The sequence below is a fragment of the Mobula hypostoma genome, chromosome 25, assembly GCF_963921235.1.
Source record: "Mobula hypostoma chromosome 25, sMobHyp1.1, whole genome shotgun sequence".
Taxonomy (NCBI): Eukaryota; Metazoa; Chordata; class Chondrichthyes; order Myliobatiformes; family Myliobatidae; genus Mobula; species Mobula hypostoma.
The window spans coordinates 24,389,561-24,413,756 of record NC_086121.1 but is presented as its reverse complement, the minus strand read 5'-3'; the positions used below and the strand labels follow the sequence as shown (position 1 = coordinate 24,413,756).

General features: G+C 47.2%; 1 protein-coding gene across 1 annotated transcript in view; it reads right to left on the bottom strand.

The window, feature by feature from the left end:
• epha2b (eph receptor A2 b) overlaps window positions 1–18,713 on the bottom strand; it is a 53,459-nt gene extending 34,746 nt beyond the window's left edge. Inside the window, exons 1-3 of the mRNA XM_063033252.1 lie at window positions 18,182–18,713; window positions 13,153–13,220; window positions 11,143–11,803 (exon numbers count right to left, since the gene is read on the bottom strand). Of these exons, the coding sequence (XP_062889322.1) occupies window positions 11,143–11,803; window positions 13,153–13,220; window positions 18,182–18,266 (814 nt within the window). The 5' untranslated portion in view covers window positions 18,267–18,713. The remainder of the gene's footprint in view (window positions 1–11,142; window positions 11,804–13,152; window positions 13,221–18,181) is intronic.
• Window positions 18,714–24,196: the final 5,483 nt, after the last annotated feature.

Below are 24,196 nucleotides of genomic sequence, written 5' to 3'. Positions count from 1 at the left end.
GGAACAGCTTCTTCCCCTCTGAAATCAGATTTATGAATGGACATTGAACCCACGAACACGACCTCATTAGCAACACACATCAAAGTTGCTGGTGAATGCAGCAGGCCAGGCAGCATCTGTAGGAAGAGGTGCAGTCGACGTTTCAGGCCGAGACCCTTCGTCAGGACTAACTGAAGGAAGGGTGAGTAAGGGATTTGAAAGTTGGAGGGGGAGGGGGAGATCCAAAATGATAGGAGAAGACAGGAGGGGGAGGGATGGAGCCAAGAGCTGGACAGGTGATTGGCAAAAGGGGATACGAGAGGATCATGGAACAGGAGGTCCGGGAAGAAAGACAAGGGGCGGGGGGACCCAGAGGATGGGCAAGAGGTATATTCAGAGGGACAGAGGGAGAAAAAGCAGAGTGAGAGAAAGAATGTGTGCATAAAAATAAGTAACAGATGGGGTACGAGGGGGAGGGGGGGCCTTAGCGGAAGTTAGAGAAGTCGATGTTCATGCCATCAGGTTGGAGGCTACCCAGACGGAATATAAGGTGTTGTTTCTCCAACCTGAGTGTGGCTTCATCTTTACAGTAGAGGAGGCCGTGGATAGACATGTCAGAATGGGAATGAGATGTGGAATTAAAATATGTGGCCACTGGGAGATCCTGCTTTCTCTGGCGGACAGAGCGTAGATGTTCAGCAAAGCGGTCTCCCAGTCTGCGTCGGGTCTCGCCAATATATAAAAGGCCAGATCGGGAGCACCTGACGCAGTATATCACCCCAGGCGACTCACAGGTGAAGTGTTGCCTCACCTGGAAGGACTGTTTGGGGCCCTGAATGGTGGTAAGGGAGGAAGTGTAAGGGCATGTGTAGCACTTGTTCCGCTTACACGGATAAGTGCCAGGAGGGAGATCAGTGGGGAGGGATGGGGGGGACGAATGGACAAGGGAGTTGCGTAGGGAGCGATCCCTGCGGAATGCAGAGAGAGGGGGGGAGGGAAAGATATGCTTAGTGGTGGGATCCCGTTGGAGGTGGCGGAAGTTACGGAGAATAATATGTTGGACCCGGAGGCTGGTGGGGTGGTAGGTGAGGACCAGGGGGACCCTATTTCTAGTGGGGTGGCGGGAGGATGGAGTGAGAGCAGATGTACGTGAAATGGGGGAGATGCGTTTAACAGCAGAGTTGATAGTGGAGGAAGGGAAGTCCCTTTCTTTAAAAAAGGAAGACATCTCCCTTGTCCTAGAATGAAAAGCCTCATCCTGAGAGCAGATGCGGCGGAGACAGAGGAATTGCGAGAAGGGGATGGTGTTTTTGCAAGAGACAGGGTGAGAAGAGGAATAGTCCAGATAGCACTGAGAGTCAGTAGGCTTATAATAGACATCAGTAGATAAGCTGTCTCCAGAGACAGAGACAGAAAGATCTAGAAAGGGGAGGGAGGTGTCGGAAATGGACCAGGTAAACTTGAGGGCAGGGTGAAAGTTGGAGGCAAAGTTAATAAAGTCAACGAGCTCTGCATGCGTGCAGGAAGCAGCGCCAATGCAGTCGTCAATGTAGTGAAGGAAAAGTGGGGGACAGATACCAGAATAGGCACGGAACATAGATTGTTCCACAAACCCAACAAAAAGGCAGGCATAGCTAGGACCCATACGGGTGCCCATAGCTACACCTCTAGTATGGAGGAAGTGGGTGGAGCCAAAGGAGAAATTATTAAGAGTAAGGACTAATTCCGTTAGACAGAGCAGAGTGGTGGTAGAGGGGAACTGATTAGGTCTGGAATCCAAAAAGAAGCGGAGAGCTTTGAGACCTTCCTGATGGGGGATGGAAGTATATAAGGACTGGACATCCATGGTGAAAATAAAGCGGTGGGGGCCAGGGAACTTAAAATCATCGAAAAGTTTAAGAGCATGAGAAGTGTCACGAACATAGGTCGGAAGGGATTGAACAAGGGGTGATAAAACCGTGTCGAAGTATGCAGAAACGAGTCCGGTTGGGCAGGAGCAAGCTGAGACAATAGGTCTGCCAGGACAGGCAGGTTTGTGGATCTTGGGTAGGAGGTAGAAACGGGAAGTGCGAGGTGTGGGAACTATAAGGTTGGTAGCAGTGGATGGGAGATCCCCTGAGCGGATAAAGTTGGTGATGGTGTGGGAGACAATGGCCTGGTGCTCCTTAGTGGGGTCACGATCGAGGGGTAAATAAGAGGAGGTACCCGCGAGTTGTCGCTGTGCCTCGGCAAGGTAGAGGTCAGTACGCCAGACTACAACAGCACCTCCCTTATCGGCGGGTTTAATAATAAGGTTAGGATTAGTACGGAGGGAGTGGAGAGCAGAGCGTTCCGAAGGAGTGAGGTTGAAATGGGAACAAGGTGCGGTGAAGTCGAGACGGTTGATGTCCCGTCGGCAATTAGCGATAAAGAGATCCAGAGCAGGCAGAAGACCAGAGCGGGGTGTCCATGAAGAAGAGGAGGGTTGAAGACGGGAGAAGGGGTTATCGGTGGGGGTGGAAGAGTCCTTGCCGAAGAAGTAGGCTCGGAGACGGAGACGGCGGAAGAAAAGTTCCACATCATGGCGAACACGGAACTCGCTGAGGTGTGGGCGCAGGGGGACAAAGGTGAGGCCCTTACTGAGAACAGAGCGTTCTGCCTCCGACAGTTGAAGGTCGGAGGGGATGGTAAAGACCCGGCACGGATGAGAGCTGGGATCAGAGGGGGGAGGGGGGAGGCTGGGTGTGTCAATGTAGAGGGGAGGTTTGGGGTGAGAGGAAGATGGAGCCTCTGAGGGCCCAGGAGTTGACGGTGGGATCTGAGGAAGACAGGGCTGCGGAGTGGTGGTGGGGGAAGGGGAGACGGGAGTCACAATAGCAGCACATAAAGACCCGGCCTGGAGTTCAAGGCTGGAGTCGCAGTTGGTGGTTGCGCAATCGCTGTGAAGGTGTCCATGGTCGTTGCTGGAGTCTGGGTTTTGAATATGTCCTGAGGTGTTGGAGCCGGCGAGATCAATGGCAGGAGCCGCAATCTGAAGTTCATGCCTGCTAGTTTCAGGGCCAGCAGGCTCTGTGAGTCGACTGGGGTGATATACTGCGTCCGGTGCTCCCAATGTGGCCTTTTATATATTGGCGAGACCCGACGCAGACTGGGAGACCGCTTTGCTGAACATCTACGCTCTGTCCGCCAGAGAAAGCAGGATCTCCCAGTGGCCACACATTTTAATTCCACATCCCATTCCCATTCTGACATGTCTATCCACGGCCTCCTCTACTGTAAAGATGAAGCCACACTCAGGTTGGAGGAACAACACCTTATATTCCATCTGGGTAGCCTCCAACCTGATGGCATGAACATCAACTTCTCTAACTTCCGCTAAGGCCCCACCTCTCCCTCGTACCCCATCTGTTACTTATTTTTATGCACACATTCTTTCTCTCACTTTCTTTTTTCTCCCTCTGTCCCTCTAAATATACCTCTTGCCCATCCTCTGGGTTCCCCCCCCCCCGTCTTTCTTCCCGGACCTCCTGTCCCATGATCCTCTCATATCCCTTTTGCCTATCACCTGTCCAGCTCTTGGCTCCATCCCTCCCCCTCCTGTCTTCTCCTATCATTTTGGATCTCCCCCTCCTCATCCAACTTTCAAATCCCTTACTCACTCTTCCTTCAGTTAGTCCTGACAAAGGGTCTCGGTGTGAAACGTCGACTGCACCTCTTCCTACAGATGCTGCCTGGCCTGCTGCGTTCACCAGCAACTTTGATGTGTGTTGCTTGAATTTCCAGCATCTGCAGAATTCCTGTTGTTTACGACCTCTTTAGTTTTTTTTTGCACACTGTTTATTTATATATTTACTGTAATTCACAGTTTTTATTATGCATTGTAATGTACTGCTGACGCACAGCAACAAATTTCACAACAGATACCGGTGTTATTAAACCTGATTCTGATTCAATCTTGAGTCTCTAGCCCTCCCAACGTTCTGCATCCATCACGCAGGAGGATGTCATCCCCTAATGATTTTCTTCCTTCCTTTGCCTCAAGGCGCCGAAGCTAATTGCAACTCCTCCCAAGTGAGATCCGTTAATTAGAAACGACACCTGCAGAAGTTGCTTCCCCTCTCGGGAGCACTGGCACCACGGGCAAAGGTGGTCTTCATTGCGTCCTTCCGCCTGTTCCGGCAACCAAGGTGGCAGTTTGATGCCATCGCCAAGGTTGCTGCCTGGCCAGCCTGAACTGGGATTGCAGTCACATGAACCAAAGGGCCCTGGGCATCACTGACAAAGCTTGCTGTCCGTAACTAGCAAAATACCGAGCACAATGCCACATTTAACCAGAGTACTAAAGGATTCCATTCAGCTCAGCAAAACTGAACCATTTGGCAAGTTTGTTTTTCCTTGTGCATTTTACACAAAGTTCTCATGAGGAAATCAACCAAGAACAGCGATATCTTTAAAGTAGGCATGGACTGCTGAGGACGAACGAAATTTGTCCAGATGGATTACAGCTGATAGGGGACAACGTTTATGAAATAGGAGCTGGTGCTTTTAGCAGGGTAAATTAAATAATTTCTCCGGGGACTCTGGGTTCAGTCTTCAGACTCAGGTAAGATCTCAGTGCATTGTAAATGCTTGCCACAGCTCCCTCGTGCTCCCCTGTCCCTCACACAAGTAGCCCAGAGATGCACTCCTCAGTCAAACGGCTCCGTAGGCAAAGGAAAACTGAAAGGAAAACTTCCAGGCTTGGCTTCAGACAGCCTGAGTTGTTATGAGCTGGAATAGAATCACTGAGAAAGGGAGCAGCAACCAACCCTCCCACCACACGCACACACAAAAAAAATCAATCTCACGGTTAAGGAAGGAACTGATTAGCACTCAACTGGTAATGATAACAGGGTGACTCATGCAAGAAAGATTTGGTTAGAGCAGAGCAGTGAGTGAGACACTTAGCAGGTTGTCGGGGCTGCTGGAAAAGGGGGAGGTATTGCAGCAGTAAATGATCCACACTCTTGACTCATCAAGATAAGACCTGATTATTGCCACACTGATCCCAGGGCTCCAGAAATAAAGTCAGTAACTCCAGAAGGAAACGCAAGTCCAAAAGACAACAGGTCAGTGGTGGTAGGGACCTGGAGTGGAGAAGATTTGGTTAAACACTTGTTCTGGAGGAGGTCGGGGTGGAAAGAGATACTCATTTTGAAAGGATTCAACGCATTGTAAGAATACACTGGGGCTGAGGTTAGAATTCCTCATTGGTCAGGGTCCAAGAACAGCACACAACCAAAATCTGTACCAGCAATTCCCGGCTTTCCATTTCCAGCTTTCAAGGGAGATGATCCAGCCACATGCTCACCAGAGTTTGTGGTCTCCAGTCAATCCACAAACAGGAGGTAGAACGTGTGGGACATTCCAATTAACTGCAGTCAATACAGTTAAGGGTAACTACTTTAGTCTTTGGTTAGCCTTAGTTTCCCATGCCTTTCCATCTCCTTCTCATATCCAGAAACACCACTCTTCTGGCTTGTGATGAAAGCTACAATTTAATACTAAAGTTAGGCAGTCAGGCAACAAAACCCACCATAAAGAAATTAAATATTTTCAAGTTAAAATGAGCAGTTGCATCACTCACAGTTATAAAGGCCCTTCAGCCAATTAAGTCCACACCAACCCATTCTACACTAATCCCATGTTTTTAAATGCTCCTCACATTCTCTTCAACCCCTCAAGGTTTTAAACCATTGCCCACACAGCTTCCTTCCTGTGGCCAGCTCACCTAGAAGCCCACACTTCTTTGGGATGTGGCAGGACCCCAGAGGAAACCCACCCGTGGAACCCCACACAGACAGCGCCCGAGGTCAGGATAGAATCTGGGTTTCTGGTGCCGTGAGACAGTGGCAGAAGGCATTGGGTTTGTACACTCTGCAAAACTAAATGCAAGAGCCAAAATCCATGTCCTGCACTAACATCAATCACCACTGCTAAATGTCAAATGAGGCAAGGCCAAGTTCCCCTCCCACTAAATGAAGAAATGCAATTGAAGGTAGGGGTGTATACTGTGTAACAACATCAAGGTTAAAGTAGAAGAAACAATACTGGTTATACAAACTCTACTTGTGTCAACTAATCTCTGCTTCTGGGCATCGTTCTAATCAGAATGGAATGACACACACTCCCTATTGAAATATTAAAAGAACCAAGGTCAGAGCCCTTTAAGCACCTTGGCCAGTGGATGATAAGACACAAAAGGGAAGCGCATTTTAGCTTGTGGGATATAATCGAGATAGCAAAAGCACGGATCTGGCAGGGAATTCCGTGCCTGAATGGAGCAGACAAGGCCAAGAGCAGGTTTCTCATCGGACTGTTTTACAAACACCCAGCTGAACGCCATGCACAGCCACCTAGTTTGCCCCCATTCACGCTGCAAGAACAGTGAAGTTGCTCCTCTTCGAGGTTATTCATCGCTATGTGCAGAGATTGCATCTTAATATTAACAACATGCTCATTGGAGCGGATTTCCAAAGGGCTGAAGTTTGGGCTCCAGTACCAAAACCACCTTTATAAATATTCTTGCCAGTAAACTACAGCAAAAAAAAACAGCAGACGCTTAAAATATAAAGTAAAAGGCAGAAACCTGGCTAATTAGTAAGATGTTCAAATTAATGATTTCTTCTTTTCTGTACAAAAGGATAAGATCGGTGAGGGTCCATGACATCAAGAATCCAAAACATCCAAGCCATGCTCTATTCTCACTGCCGTCAGAAGGAGCCTTAGGTCCCGTACCTCCAGGTCGAGGAACAGTTATCACCCTTCAATCATCAGGCTCCTGAACCAACGTGGATAACTTTCCTCACCTCAACACTGAACCGATCCCACAATCTATAGACTCATTTTCAAGGACTCTACAACTCACGTCCTCAGCATTACTTATCTACCCATTTATTTTGGGTGGTGGGGAGAAAATACGCTTCTATCAAAGGAGGTGTAAGGCGCTCCTTCCCTCTGCTAGCCTGCAGGTTACCCTTGGGCAAAGTGTAGCACCTGCTTAGCCACCCCCCCCCACCCCCACCGATCAGGGTCACGTGAAGCCACGGTGGTGGTGGATGGTCGTATGAGCAGCTGGTGCACGTCACAAGTCCTGGTTATGCGACCAGTGATGCCAGGCAGACAATTTCTGAAGAGTACTGATAATGGCCGGGGTCTCCTGTCCTGCAAAGACACTGCCCAGAAAGCAGCAGCGGCAAACTACTTCTGTAGAAAAATGTGCCAAGAACAATTATAGTCAAGGAAAGACCACGATTGCCCACGTCATATGACGTGGCACAAATGAACTAACCTACTTATTTATTTGTTATTATTATTGCAATAATAATATGATTATAATAATAATATTATTATAGTTTTTGTTTTTAGTCTTTCATTAATTCTATTGTATTTATATGTTCTACTGTGAATGCCCACAAGAAAATAGGAACAGAGCTCCCATGTCTCAGTGTGTCTGCCAACTTTGAAATGGCCCCGATCATAGTTGTGCTGCAGGGCAACACGTGAACAGAATTTAGAGAAACGAGGAATAAATGTGTGTCAGGCAGCATCCGTGGAGATTTTTTTTTTGTTTCTTCCACCAGAACTGCAGACCGTCCTCTGTATTTTTTTTATTTCAGATTTGCAGCAGCTGCGGTATTTTGCTTTTGTGTTTGAAAAGCCTTTCTGTTTGATATCCCCGGAGTCCACTGAAGCAGGTCGACTTCAACAAAGATCAACAGTCACTACTGGAGGCCACTTGGCCACACAAAGCCGCACAGTGGCAGTCAATTCAGTCTCTGCCTAAGAATTCTACCTACGTCTGAACAGGGAACATTCACAATGAGCGCAGTGGGGAGGGGGGGCCTTTCCTCATAAGTATTTTAATCCCAAGTTCATTGATGCAGAGGGCAAGACCTGCGTTGCATGTTTAAAGTTCAAGTGCGTAGGTCCCATGGTTGTGGAGCTCGGCAGAACCAGCAAACTCGGCGCCTTTGTCAAATCATTCTACCTCTGAAGAGCAACGAGCTTCCTGCTTTGCAAAGGAAGGGTATTCCACAGGGCAACAGCCTGTAATTAGCTGAGTGGTGCACAAAGACCCGTTGATGCCTCAGCATCGGAAAAGGGTCGATAGACAGGCTCCCTACAGTTAAGGCTATTCTCTCCGCCTCCTCAGGGAAGCACAGCATTCACATTCTCTGAGCAGAGGCAGCCACTCCCAAATGGGGTAAGCACCTGGGGAAGCAAGTCAATCATTTATCAGACACTTGACTCCTGGCTGAAACATGGTCATCCAAGAGACTACGCTGTTTCTGAGGTTTTAAAGTCCAGTACAAAAAATGCCCTTTAAACGTATTTTGCCCGAAAAGAGCACCACAAAAAGGCATATACTCAAAATCTAAAGTAAAAACAAAAATGCAGGAAACATTCAGCAAGTCAGGTATCGGTAGAAAGTTTCCAATGCTTTCTGATTTTATTGCCTGGAGAGAGGCGGGGGATCCAGTAACACGCCCCAATGCACTTGGAGACTGGTGAATTCTGAAGAACTGATTTGCTTCATTCTATTAGAGATCTGCTTAAACTGAAGGAACAAATAAAAGGAGAGAGATTACATAAGACTGACCAAAAAAATCTGACCTGGTGCCGAAAAGTTCTGCCAAGGAACACAAGCAAAAAGAACCCCAGCACAAAACAAGCCAGGCATTATCCTTCCCAGAGGAAAGTTGTTAACAAGGAAGGACACTGCAGCAAAGTAACTAAAATAACAAAGCCAAGACAGGATAAAGGGATAAGGAGAGTAAGTGGATTACAAGGGGCAGGGTTATTGACTTACAGCTGCTCCAGAAAACTCTTTGGTGCTGACAGGGTCAGCAATTAGCCCCACCAACACAAGTCTAAACTAAATGGTTTAACATTCCAACTTCACCAACACGGTGCAGGGGAACTAAAGATCCCCGGGCTTTCTCCCCCTTCTCTCTGACAAGCCGGTCAGCCATGCGGGGCACAAAGCAAGCCCGTCTTGCTCCCCAAAAACCTCCCTTGTAACTTCTCAAAATTATGTCAGATCCAAAGAGCAGAACCTCCCCCAGTAACAGGCAGGCAAATCCTGTGGAATGCCTGTTTATTACATGCAGTTATGGAATTTCACCAATGCACAGAAATAGGGAGAGTCTCCATAAATCACTGATGAATGATGGAGGCCATATCTCATTAAACAACCTCACCGCACAACAGTGCCCATTGTCCAGCGCATACTTTCTGCAGCTCCCTTTCTCTCCCCCCCCCCCCACCCCATCCCATCCCCCTCCCCTGCAGACCTCGTGGAAAGTGTTTCATCAAACTGAGGATCAGCTCCTGTCTGCATAAGCACCTCCTTGGGTTACACCCAGGTGCAATCAGCTCCTGAGATCAGAACCCAATAAATCTCTGTGCAGTTTAAAATAAAGTGGATTGTGCACACGAACTCTGCAAGCAATGCTCTGTCATGGGGTAGAGAGGGCGTATCCAATCTGATTGGATTAGTGTGTTCATTACACTCGGCATCCACTTTATTAGGGACACCAGTACCCCTGCTCGTTAATGCAAACATCTAATCATGTGACAGCAACTCACTGCATAAGAGTATGCAGACATGGTCAAGAGGTCAGACCAAACACCAGAATGGGGGAGGAAATGCAATCTCAGTAACTTTGACCATGGAAGGATTGTTGGTGCCAGACGGGGTGGTTTGAGTATCTCAGAAACTGCTGATCTCCTGGGATTTTCACGCACAACAGTCTCTAGAGTTTAAAGAGAAAGGTGCGGAAATCAGAAAAGATTTGCTGAGCAGCAGTTCCATGGGTGAAAACACCTTGAAAATGAGGGAAGGTCAGAGGAGAATGGCCAGACTGGTTCAAGCCGACAGGAAGGTGACAGTAACTCAAATAACCATGTGTTACAACAGTGGTGTGCAGAAGAGTATCTCTGAACGCACAACCCGTTGAACCATGAAGTGGATGGGCCACAGCAGCAGAAAGCCACGAACATACCCTGAGTGGTCACTTAATTAGGTAGAGGACATATCTGATACAGTGGCCACGGAGTGTGCAAGCTATTTTGCTTCCTCAATCTCGCTCCAGAAGTACAAGTGTGAGAACAGGCAAATACAACGTTTCAGAGGTGTGCAGCAGAAGAAACAACAGCATTGATGCGAATAATACGTAATTGCCAGCAGTTAAGTTTGAAATCATCATCCAAGCTGCGGGAACTTCCTACTCTAGGCCATGAAGCGAGAGCTGGAAATCAGTTGAATTGTTCTCTATCAGCCAGCACAGACTAAACAGAGTGAGAGGCTTCCGTCTGCGCCTAATCTCAATGATTCTTCAGCACTGTGGAAGTACCTTTACCCCAAGAACTGTAGTGGCTCACCACCGATTCCTGGCATTCAGTGACGGCTTAGTCAACGGTGCACACCTCCCATTCACACACAGAACACAGGCAAATGATCTCATCTCATTTTTGAAAGATCAGGGAACTGAGGGCTACGGGGAACGGGTACAGAAGGTGAGTTGAGGGCTTCCTTACATTTAGCCTTAATTTTCTGTTTCACTGTTTCGATTTATCAGACAATGTAAACAGAAGTACTGAACATCCTGCACAAATCTGCTTGTGCCTGCTTTTTCAAAGACTGGCAGTTCAAAGTGCAGTGTAAATTTATTACCAAAGTGCATATTCGTCACCACGTACCTACTACCTCGAAATTCATTTCCTTGCGGGCATTCAGAGTGGTTACAAAGAAACACGGACGGGCAGACAACCAATGTGCAGAACATGACAAACAGTGCAAAAACAACAGATAGGTAGATCCACCCACAGGTTGTGAAATCAGTTTCGTGTTGAGGTGAGTCAAGTTATCTTGAACTAAACTGATCTCACAAAGTCGGTAACGACTGCTACACTGGGGCAGACCACATTGAATCCGGGGGCAGGTAGGAGGGACCAGGTGTCATTCTCCTGTCCCCGTTTCCTAGTGATGATATAAAATGGGACAGAACAGGGCAATGAAGAAGAGGTCAGACACTACCCTTCCCTGTCCCATCTCTCAGCTGCAATCCTTCCCATTCCAAACCGCACTTGGTCCTAATTCTACCAGACAGGGGAATGTTTAATTTCAGCCGCCTTGCTTACCTTGGCATTTACTGTTCACCATCTCATAGCCAGCCTCGCACACGCACTGACCAACCGGAACCAGCCACTTGCCGTCGGTGGTGCAGTGCATCTTCGGGGCTTCCTGGGCCACTGCGTGCTCGATGCAGGTGCCGGTAACTTCAGAGAGCACCTGGGAATCGGCCCCGGCTGTTGTCTCTGGAAAGACCGCCATGTTAAGCTCCATGGATGGGCACTTCTTGTAGTACACTCGCACAGATATGAGGGCGACGCACGCACCGACGTCTTGAAACGCCAAGTAGAAGCCCTTCTTCTTCAGTGAGCCAACGGAACGCACCTCGACGTTCACCTTGACGTTTCGTGAATTGAGGTCCTCTTTCCGTGTGACTTCGTCGGGTGCGATGGTGTCAATTTTTTTGAACTGGCTCTTCCTGAAGATTGTCCCATAGTCAAAGTCCGACTCAGCGTAGAAGAGGTTGAAGGTCTCCTTGCAAGTGGTCGCCATGCTGGGGAAGCTGTTGCAATCGCGCACGGTGAACTTGAGCTCGACAAAGATACGCTGTGCCTCGCCGCGGTAGATCCAGTTGGTCCGTAGCCAGTTGTCCTGGTCACCTTCCACCACGTTGCACACACTATACATGTAGATGGGCGTGTTATTCCACACGTTCTGGAGAAGATCCCACTTTCAAAGAAGACAAAAAAAAATGGCCATCAAACAATGTTTCAAACCCAAGGATGAAAGGTTTCCCAGGCAGAAGATACCAATCACCCACCATGCACTCCCACCCTCATATCCTCTACTCCAGTGGGAAGGCAACAACCTTCCATATTCATGACAGCAGGCACTCCCAATATACCAGAAGAGAACAGGAAACTAATTCAGGTGAACCTAACATGACCTGGCACCACCACCTTGCTGTATTTAATCTCTCACATTCCTCTCCCACAGTCTTTCTGCACACTTGCTTTTGCTTCTTCCACTCTTCGCCAACTTTAGTGTGTATATATCTCATGTTTTCTCTCCTCCTATTTTTGGAAACCGTTCCTCTGCAAAATTTGTCGAGCCTTTTGGGTACTTCCAGCATTTTCTCCTTTTTATTATGAAGGGGAAGTGATAACTCCCTTCTGTTGGACTATTATAAACCAGAGTTTTGTTTAAGCTGTTTACCACACCCAGCTATCGTGAACACCTTGTGCAATGTTACCATCACTTCCTATCTGGACAATGTGAACGTGAATCATTACTGTGTAATATTGCTTGGAAACCTTGTCATCTTTGAGTTGTAAAGCTTGTACACCTAATTATTAAGGTGACTTTTTTTTTTATTCTTTCTTAGCTCTCTTCTAATATTTGTATATCAGCGCACTTGTAATGCTACTGTGATACTGCAATTCCCTTTGAAATCAATAAAGTATCTATCTATCCAATCTAAATAATGAGTATCAGAGGCACATCCTCAAGGATTGAACATTGATTTCTCTCAATTCTGGTAATTTCTCCCCACTCCCTGTTTCCATTCCCCATTCTGTCTCGCCTTTTATCCCTTCTCTTCTTTTCACCCGCCCTTCGCCTCCCTCTGTTGCCCCTCCTTCTTCCCTTTCTGCCATGGTACATTGTTCTTTCTTCAGCCCTTTACCTCTTCCTTCTATCCCTTCTCAGCTTCTTACTTCAGCCCCCCCCTCCCCACCCACCCACCTAATGTGGTTTCACCTATCACCTTACAACTTGTATTCCTTCCCCTCCCACCCCCCCACCTTATTCTGGCTCCCCCCCCCACCTTTCCTGACGGAGGGCTCAGTCTGAAACGTTGACTGTTTATTCCTCTGGATAGATGCAGAGTTCCTCCGTCACTTTGTGCGTGACGTTCTCAAGGATTAACCCACCAGATATCATACTGCCCTCCCCCACCCCCGGAGTTTAAAAACTACGGGTACCACCCATCCGAATGGATTAGGGTTCGGTTCGAAGACGAGCATGGGCCGTTTCATGGGAAGGGAGTGACGAGCAGCGTGCCGAGCCTTTGTACTTACAGCGGCATTGTACGGGTTGGTGAGCCAGCCGAGTTCGCCGTGCGCCGAAGCAAAATCCAACAGAACAACTGAGGAAGAGAAAGAAAGCCGTGATGTACAACATGCTTCAAAGGACTGATCCCCAAAACGCTCTGTCTAGAATACCCAGAAATTGTTAAGCGAGGCTCTGTAAAGAATCACTCTGCATGTGAACTACAGGCAAAGACGAAGCACTGATGTCTTGTGTGGGACACGCAAGGATATCCAACCACACGATTTTTCACTCAGACCTGACTCCGATTCCCAGTGCAAAAACCCCACTCGGAGCTGATTTCTACTTTGGGATTCACTGCTGCTGCGAGAAGATAACTTTCATGGTGTTTATACCTCATTTATGTATGCCTACAACAATAAACTTGAATAAGGATAGAGCTCAATACTCCTGACAAAATGCTGCACAGGCACAGTGCCCCCCACCACCCCCCAAACAAGCACAACACCCTCATAAACCCCTGCAGAACTCGACGCTCTGGCATCCCTGCCAGGTTCCAATAACCAGACCCAAAATGTTCTCCCCACCCCCCCCCAGCATCACTGTTCTGCCAAGACTCACTGCATTAACTCATCTTCATCCCAACAACTCAGCCTCACTTCATTCCTCAGTCCCCCCCACCCCCATTTCTAAAACTTCCATGTCCTGAATCTTGGAATTAATTAATGCTGGTATCATTATTTTAAAAATACCTGCATAGAAACCATTCATTTTTTAAGTGAGCTTGTGTCCACACCATGACCTGCAGCACCGTACACTCCACCCGTCCACTACAGGGAGACGCTCGCAGCTAATCGGACAGAACACAACAGCGAAATGGAGTGACCTGTGAGCCTCAGAAGGTCATACTGTAACCTGCTAAGGGTTTTTCTTTGTTGGTGCATGAAGAAATCTCCATTTTACCACTGGACCAGTCAGAAGCAGTCAGGGTCCGATCTACGTTCAGCCTTGGAACACTTGCACAGATTCCCCGCACCAGCTAGAGCGGAGGACTCCTGGTGTAAATCGGTCCCAAAACTGGCACAGCAAAGACGACAGGAGAAATCTCCACCCCTCCCACAAACTAAATTACCCTTCTTATCCCGCTGTGGTAATCTGCTATTACCGAGTCTCGATAGGTATCGGCTGCCAACTGTTATCATCCCCATCTGAAGTGAAACTCAAACTGGTTTCTATGGCCAACATCAATTTTAAAGACTTACATATTCACACCAACTTCAATTCAGAAATTACAAATACACATTGCTAAAACACTAAATCAAAATATTGGCCACCTTGTTTATAATACACTCCAGCCCTGTGGTGTCCAGCAGTCCCAAAGGCGTCCACTCCCACCATCAAGTTTAGTTTAAGAACATCCTATCTTTCCCCACCTAAAAAAAACACTTTATTCTTAATAAGTAGATCAGCATTTGGCTATATTTTCATTCACTGAACCACATAATCCACAATACCAAGGTGGCTAAACAGAAGAGATATTGCGGATGCTGGGAATCCGGAGCAGGACATGCCTGTTGTAGGAGTTCACTTGGTGCTCCCCTTCACTGCCCCTTTGTCCCTCCGCCGACCTTTAATGAGTGTGTGCAAGACTACATTACAGGGGATTTACAGCACCGAATCCGCAATTCACTTCGTCCACCAGAGCATTGTTCTTCCATGTCTGGAAGCAGCACCTCTGCTAATGGTTCAACTCTAACCAGAGTGAAAAGGAACTGTTAACCATCTCTACAAGTGATGGTCCCTACTCTGTCAAATCCTTTCATCTTGAAGAAATCTCTAGGTTCAAAGGTCAGCCTTTTGCCGCCTTTCCTGGTGGGATCTTCCATCACCTCTCGGATGACTCAATATCCTCCATTGATTCAAGAGGGTTTAATGTAATTTTCATTACATAAGTGAAGAGAGGGACGAATACTTATTACTCCGACTCCAATGCAGCGCAATGAAAACAGATGAAGATAAAGAATACAACAATAAAAAAACCATTTCACAGAATGGAGAAAGGAATTAAAACGGGTCCCCAAGCAAGTTGAACACAGGAATACACAGCAATGCTTTTGTGTGGCGTAATTAAGTGATACAGCAAGTAATCTGGCCCTTCGCCTCACCAAATCTGTGGCAACCATTAAAGCCCCGTTTACACTAATGCTATTTTCCTCAGTGTCACACCCTCAGATTCAGAAATGAGATTCGTTATCACTGACATATGTCGTGAAGCTTGTAGCTTTGCGGCAGCGGTACAGTGCAAAGACAAAAATTATAAATTACAAGAATAATTAAATAGAAAGGGATAACGGAGAAGTGCTCATGGACCGTTCTGAAAACTGAAGCGGAAGGGAAGAAGTCATAATATGTAGATACCAGGAGCAATTCACGGTGACTAAACCGCGTCTCTTTGGGATATGGAGGGTGGAATGACCGGGGCACTCGAGGGAAATCCACGCCATCTGAGGGAGAACGTGCAAACTCCATGCAGACAGCTCTGGAGAGCAGGATGGAACCCTGGCCACTGGTTCTACTACCTGCCTGCACATTTAACACCAACATGTTCCGAGAGATTTTCAATTGTTAAGGGAAACGACCAAGGAAGTCGCCAGTGGCGATAACAGGGGTGGGGTGGAGGGGCCGCTCTCCTCGTCTTCTGAAGGGACCGCAGTTTCTGAAATTGGACCTGCGGTGAAGCCGCCTCTGGTTGCATTCAGGAACTTCCCGACTGGAACAATTCAAACAGCATTATATCTGGTGCCCAGTCCCCAGAGAAGAGTTTGGATAACCCAAAGATAAAATACATTAACAGTGAGCGTGAGGGTGGGGGGAGGGGGGCAGACAGCAATACTCGCCGTGCCGCGTGAAATGGTCACGTTGGTCTCTTCTGCAGACCTTCAGTTACACACTGCAGTGAAATATATTTTTCACCGATTACCTAGACCAGAGGGAGCCAATATGCAGGCTCATGCTGACAGTGGAACCTCGGAGAGCCAAGGGAATGCGAACTTTCCCACTAGTTAATGCGAATTTTCCCACTAATTTTCAGGGATCTCCAATCACTATCACTGGCTGGTTTGGACCCTCACAGCAAAAATCAACACCCAACCTTTTGGACCAAGGGAGACAATAGGAGCACAATAATAGGGTTCATTCACTGCTCGGCGGGGAGCAGGTAGGGTTCCGGCCTCAAATCTCCCCCGGACTCCAGAAGTGAACTCAGCCCGCAACAGGATGCCCGCGGAAATCCCCCGGGAGTGCCTGTTGGTTTCACAGGAAAAGCGGCTCAGAAGCGGCATTCACAACGCTCACATCCTCCCGAGCAACACATTCGGGAGCCAAACGGGAAGACGCTATCACGGAACAGGGGAGAGCTTAACGGAACTCCGGCAGCTGCGTTTTAACTTTACATTTCCTGAAAACAGGAATAATGTTGTTTGTGGCTCGAAAGAATTTTGCAACAGGATGGGGAAGGCTTGGAGCCGAGGAACAATTCCAGTGGAATTTAAGCGAGGGTGCAAGCAGTCAACAATTTTGACAGAAACATATCGCGTCGCAAAAAGACGAGATAAAAGAATTTCCCTCAGTTACAACACTGGGGTTATTACAGTCTGTCTCTTCCATAGCCTGTTTATGTTTCCTCATAGAAACCGGGACGCAGACCCCGTTACAGCTTCAAAGGACTGAACCAATTCTTTGAAATCTAAACCAGCCCCTTCCATTTCACACTGCGTTAGAACTTCAAACACGGGAATTCTCGCTTGATTTTTATCACCCTGATCTGACTGCCCCCTCCCCCACAACCCACATACACATTGTATTCTGTGTGCCACCTTGTCGATCGCAGGTGTGGAGACCCTTGCTGGTAGCTGGTGCCCAACCCAGTCCTCCCCTTAGCATGCTCACAGACGGCAGGGATCACTCCGGAATATCCGAGGCTCTGACCTTCGCGGCGTGCTCTCGTCTCACCTCAGTGCACCGACCGCGTTTAGACTTTAAAATAAGGGAGACCCATTCAAATTTCCAGCCCTTTCGGCTGGAACGGTTCCGGGGCTCCAAACTGCCCAGCTCCCGACACAAGCAGTGCAGCGGTCAGGGATATCTCGTGTGGAATACTGACCCACTTCGAGCGCTGACCTCTGGTCTCTAACAATATCAACATTCGCATTCTGCACCGTTCCCCTTCTTTAAGAAAATGTCTCGCTCCCCCCCCCACCTCTAAGGAAAAGGCCCCTTCATTGCAGGATTGGTCTCTTTAACCAAACTGAAAACTAAAATGGAAACTAGGATTAATGGAAAACTCTGGATCTGTACAGACACGATCGATCGAATTGCCCCTTGTGTTAGTAGATGAGATGTTTTAAAATTAATTTTTTATGTTTCTACAATGCAACAACAAAAAACAGTTAAAAAGAGGTTTATACAGTGCGAAACAAATCTATCAAATGTACAGTTCATAACAGTTAAGGAAAAGCACCCACAGTAGAATCGTATAAAGCTAGTTACCACCCCACCCTCCCACTACCCAACTCCAAGCCAACCTTACGATATCTAGAGAAGTTAATCAGAACATTTATCACCACAGAGCCGTATTTATATATATAAAAAAAGGTATATTACCTACTACCTGAGCTATAATATGTTCACACATTTTTTAAAAACCGTAAGTCTTAACCGAAAGAAGAAGATGCGATTTTAAGCAAACTTTCATGACGGGCCATTTACACAGACGGGAAGGACCTGCAGGTGTATGAAACTGAACCCCCTCCGCTGTAATCCAGCAGGAAGCACACGGACCAGAGTTATCCACCGCCCCAAGTTAGTTAAACTTTGTGACCACCCCAGGATCAGAGAGCAGGCGGGCGAGGACTAGGATTCCGAATTTAAAGGCTCACTGAACGCCTTCCAAGAATCGCCGAACATTCGAAACCCCCTCCTTCCTAAATCGTGGTCAATCGGAACATCAATAATTAGATATTAACAGGGAGGCTAAAGATCGAAAAACTGTGCTCTTACCCTCTTTGGCTTGGAGTGTGGGGCTGACTCGGGCGATGAGGAGCAATGGCAGCAGAGAGGTGAAGTACAAGTGGCGCGGCTCCATTGCTGAAACGCCACCGCAGTGCGAGCCTCGAGAAAACCTTCAGAAGAAGTTGCTGTAAACTTTTGCCGAAGTTTCATTCATCCCGGTGACGTCGGCGTCCCGCCCCCTCCCACCGAACAATGGAACCCGACCTGCAGACGTCCAATCAGAACACACCGACTGGGAGTCAGCGCTGGAAGTGGGGAGGAGCTCCGGTTCCACCCGGCGCTGGGACCTGGCGAGCCTGGCTGGAGCATGAAGCTATTCCCACACACTACACACTGAGAGTTAGCCTGTCATTACCGGCGGGTGAACAAGCTCGGGCAGGTCGATCGAAAGCCCGGCGGCAGAGTTCAATTCAAGCTTTGAAAAAACTGGTGTTAGCCCCCAAGTCAAATCGCCCACTCGTCCCAAGCAGGTCTCCTTTCGACCAGAGTCTTGTCCTCATATCGAAATCAAGATTAATTGCACCATAATCATTGTTATTGTCAGGCAATCAAAATCACGATTAATTTTACACCTTTCCTTCCGCCTGCTTTCAAAAGGCAGCTCGATAGACTCTTGAAAAAACAAAAAAAAACTACAAATGCAGGAAATCTGATATAAACAAATAGATAATTGCGGAAAGAACCCAGGCAGCTTCTGCGGGAAAGACACCGCTGAAGTTTCGGGTTGAAGATCCAGTATCTAGGTGCACTTTGAAAGGGCGTGTCTGACTCAAACCCTGGGCTTTGATCTGCTTTTCTCTATTACACTTCGGTGTATGGAAGCGCACAGAACCCAAAGTGCAGAATGCGGGCGATATAGAAACAACAGGGTCCCTGCCCTCTATGGGAAGACGACCTTCACCCCCCCCCCCCCCCGGCGCCCCCGAGCTCACGGATTTCCGCGGCCAGTGCGCTGGCCTGCCTATCATTGACCAGTCTGGTGTATTTGTCTGGGGGAGGTCCGGTCATTGCGATGGCCACTGAATAGTGTGTCCCTTGTCAGAAGGTTTGAAGGACCCCAAAACTATTTTTAAAGGGCCTGTTCCACGCTGTATCTCTAAATAAAGTTTACCAAAAAAACTTGACTTGTGTGCGACCAAGCCTAGCAACGGGAACAGAGGTCTCGGCCCGAAATGTCTGCTGTTTATTCCTTCCCGTAGGCCCTGCCCGGTCTGAGTTCTGAGTTCCTCCAGCATTAGCAGGAGGCAATCCTCTGGCTCTCTGAGCCACCAAGTACTCAGCTTCTGCAATCTTTCACCCTGTTTACCCATATCAGTCTAACTGAATCTACTGTCCCTTCCCTAATAGATCGTCTTCCTAATTGCTCTCATGTGGACTGGTGGATGGAAGCAATTGCCTGTGAAAGTGTAAATAAATAATGGAACCGTCATGAACGTGGACTGTGAGATCAATCAGAGTCCTGCGTGGAGGAGCTGGCAACGCCCATCAGCTCGGCCGCAGAGTCAATCTGTTTCATCTGGTTTTACACAGCGCCGAACGGGCCCTTCTGGTCCTTTGAGCCGCGACGCCCAGCAACCCCACCAATTTAACCCGAGCCTGATCGGGGGGGGGCGCAGTTTACAACGACCTGCTCTGGACTGTGGGAGGAAATCGGGACACCGGGAGGAAACTCACTCGCACACAGGAAGGGACACGCAGACTTGCTTACAGCGAACGCCGGGGTTGAAAGTTCAAAGTAAATTTATTATCTTAGTACATAATATGTCACCATATGTGACCTCGAGGGTGGTAATCTCAGGATTGCTACCTGTGCTAGGTGCCAGTGAGGGTAGGAATAGGATGCTCTGGAATAGGAACAAGTGGCTGAGGAACTGGTGTAGGGGGCAGGGTTTCAGATTTCAGGATCATTGGGACCTCTTCTGGGACAGGTGGGACCTGTACAAGAGAGACGGGTTACACTTGAACCACAGGGGGAACAATATCCTTTCAGGGAGGTTTGTTAGTGCTATTGGGGAGGCTTTAAACTAGATTTGCAGGGGGATGGGAACCAGAGTGCCAGAGCTGACAGTGTGGCTGGGGTGAAAATAAATGATGTTGAAAGTTTAAGCAAATCCGCTGATAGAAAGGTTGTGAGTGGTGGTAAAAATCTTCTGAGGCGTATATATTTCAATGCTAGGAGTATTGCGGGGAAAGCGGATGAGTTGAGGGCATGGATTGACACGTGGAATTATGATGTTGTAGCAATTAGTGAAACTTGGCTACAGGAGGGGCAGGACTGGCAGCTTAATATTCCAGGGTTCCGATGTTTCAGATGTGATCGAGGCAGAGGAATGAAAGGTGGGGGAGTAGCATTGCTTGTTAGGGAAAATATTACAGCAGTGCTCAGGCAGGACAGATTAGAGGGCTTGTCTACTGAGTCCTTATGGGTGGAGCTGAGAAACAGGAAAGGTATGGCCACATTAGTGGGATTGCATTACAGACCACCCAATAGTCAACGAGACTTGGAAGAGCAAATCTGCAGAGAGATAGCAGGCAACTGCAGGAAATATAAAGTTGTGGTGGTAGGGGATTTTAATTTTCCATACATTGATTGGGACTCCCATACTGTTAGGGGTCTAGATGGTTTAGAGTTTGTAAAATGTGTTCAGGAAAGTTTCAATATATAGAGGGACCAACTAGAGGGGATGCAATATTGGAGCTCCTGTTAGGTAACGAATTAGGGCAAGTGACAGAATTCTGTGTAGGGGAGCACTTTGGTTCCAGTGACCATAACACCATTAGTTTCAATTTGATCATGGACAAGGATAGATCTGGTCCTAGGGTTGAGGTTCTGAACTGGAAGAAGGCCAAATTTGAAGAAATGAGAAAGGATCTAAAAAGCGTGGATTGGGACAGGTTGTTCTCTGGCAAAGATGTGATTGGTAGGTGGGAAGCCTTCAAAGGGGAAATCTTGAGAGTGCAGAGTTTGCATGTTCCTGTCAGGATTAAAGGCAAATTGAATAGGAATAAGGAACCTTGGTTCTCAAGGGATATTGCAACTCTGATAAAGAAGAAGAGGGAGTTGTATGAAATGTATAGGAAACAGGGGGTAAATCAGGTGCTTGAGGAGTATAAGAAGTGCAAGAAAATACTTAAGAAAGAAATCAGGAGGGCTAAAAGAAGACATGAGGTTGCCTTGGCAGTCAAAGTGAAGGATAGTCCAAAGAGCTTTTACAAGTATATTAAGAGCAAAAGGATTGTAAGGGATAAAATTGGTCCTCTTGAAGATCAGATTGGTCGGCTTTGTGTGGAACCAAAGGAAATGGGGGAGATCTTAAATAGGTTTTTTGCGTCTGTATTTACTAAGGAAGCTGGCATGAAATCTATGGAATTGAGGGATTCAAGTAGTGAGACCATGGAAACTGTACAGATTGAAAAGGAGGAGGTGCTTGCTGTCTTGAGGAAAATTAAAGTGGATAAATCCCCGGGACCTGACAGAGTGTTCCCTTGGACCTTGAAGGAGACTAGTGTTGAAATTGTGGGGGCCCTAGCAGAAATATTTAAAATGTCGCTGTCTATGGGTGAAGTGCCAGAGGATTGGAGAGTGGCTCATGTTGTTCCGTTGTTTAAAAAAGGATTGAAAAGTAATCCGGGAAATTATAGGCCGGTGAGTTTAACGTCAGCAGTAGTAGTAATAGTAGTGAGGAAGGTTTTCAGAGCCTGCAGAGGGACTTGGACCAGCTGGAAAAATGGGCTGAAAAATGGCAGATGGAGTTTAATACTGACAAGTGTGAGGTATTGCACGTTGGAAGGACAAACCAACGTAGAACATACAGGGTTAATGGTAAGGCACTGAGGAGTGCAGTGGAACAGAGGGATCTGGGAATACAGATACAAAATTCCCTAAAAGTGTCGTCACAGGTAGATAGGGTCGTAAAGAGAGCTTTTGGTACATTGGCCTTTATTAATCAAAATATTGAGTATAAGAGCTGGAATGTTATGATGAGGTTGTAGAAGGCATTGGTGAGGCCGAATCTGGAGTATTGTGTTCAGTTTTGGTCACCAAATTACAGGAAGGATATAAATAAAGTTGAAAGAGTGCAGAGAAGGTTTACAAGGATGTTGCCAGGACTTGAGAAACTCAGTTACAGAGTTGAATAGGTTAGGACTTTATTCCCTGGAGCGTAGAAGAATGAGGGGAGATTTGATAGAGGTATATAAAATTATGATGGGTATAGATGGAATGAATGCAAGCAGGCTTTTTCCACTGAGGCAAGGGGAGAAAAAAACCAGAGGACATGGGTTAAGGGTGAGGGGGGAAAAGTTTAAAGGGAACATTAGGGGGGGCTTCTTCACACAGAGAGTGGTGGGAGTATGGAATGAGCTGCCAGACGAGGTGGTAAATGCAGGTTCTTTTTTAACATTTAAGAATAAATTGGACAGATACATGGATGGGAGGTGTATGGAGGGATATGGTCTGTGTGCAGGTCAGTGGGATTAGGCAGAAAATGGTTCGGCACAGCCAAGAAGGGCCAAAGGGCCTGTTTCTGTGCTGTAGTTTCTGTGGTTCTATGGTTCATATACAACCCTGAGACTCGCTTCATTGCGGAAATACTCAATAGAATGATAACCATAATGGAATCAATGAAAGGCCGACCCCAAACTGTACTAGCGTCGGCGTAAACGCTGTTGTGCTATGGCATCCCTTCCATCACATTCATATCTTCAAAGGTTTGAGGTTAGTGCAGGAAGTGACGCTGGAGTAAAAGATTGGCTTTTATCTTGTTGAATGGTAAAAACACGGAGGAGGGTTTGATAGATTCAGAAATCTGATGGCGGAGTGGGGAGACAAAACGCTGTTCTTAAAATGTTGAGTGTGGCTTCTGTACCTCCTGCCCAATGGCGGTAATGGGAAGAGGGCATGTCCCTGATGGCGAGGGTCTTTAATGATGAGTGTCACCTTCTTGAGGCATGCCTATTTAAGATGTCCTTGATGGTGGGGAGGGTTGTGCCAGTTGAAGCTGCAGACCCCTGCGATCCTGTGCATGGGAAGCTCCAGACCAGGATGAGATACATACAGTCAGAATTCTCTCCACCAGTGTAGGAATTTGCAAGAGTCTTTGGTGACACCCTAAATTTCCTCAAATTCCTAATGAATTAGAGGCACACCAGAGCTATTTTCTCCATTGCATCCATGTATTTATTGGGCCCAGGACAGATCCTGAGATGTTGATGCCCAGGAATTTGAAGGTGCTCACCCCTTCCATCAGTTAGGACTGCTGTGGCTTCTCCTGACTTCCTCTTCCTGAAACCCACAATCAATTCTGTGCTCTTGCAAAATTTCAAAATATTATGAAATAATAATGGAAAACCAATTGACATCAGAGGAGGTTTCAACTAAGCTTGTCCTTTGTCTAAGTTTGTCATGTTTCATTGAAAAAGTGAAATGTGACATTTTGTTTGCAAGTTTCAGATTCCTCTCGGAGCACCTAACCCCATACATTAATTTAAATAACCAGTAAGCTGATACAGATAATTATCAGATTTTTCTTCTGATGATTATTTTGGCATTGCTGGTACTATCCTATCTTTGAATCCATCTACTTTACATGGTAATTGAGAAGGCACTGTATAAACTGCAGAATGAATTGTGGTGGAGTTGTGAGCAAAGCAGACATAATTGCAGAAAAGTTATATTGACTTTTGATTAATAGCGGTAATTTGTGACAGTTTTCTTTCAGAAAGAAAATAATCTTAAAAGACAGCTTATGCTTTGTAAAGCTTGCTGCAGCTGCCTGTGGTCCCTGCTGAGAACAGGCTGCTCTCCCTCGTCAGTCACTGGACATCATTCTTCATTGTGGACCAGGGAGTGACTGGGGCACAGTAGGGCTGTTTCTGGGGTTAAATGCAGCTCCAATATGACCAGATCCAGCCCTGGGAGAGGGTCACAGTTGCCCACTGTTTGACCTTCTGCCTGAAAACTCTTTTCCTGCTATTGAGCTTGTCACAAGGTGGGGCGCTGGG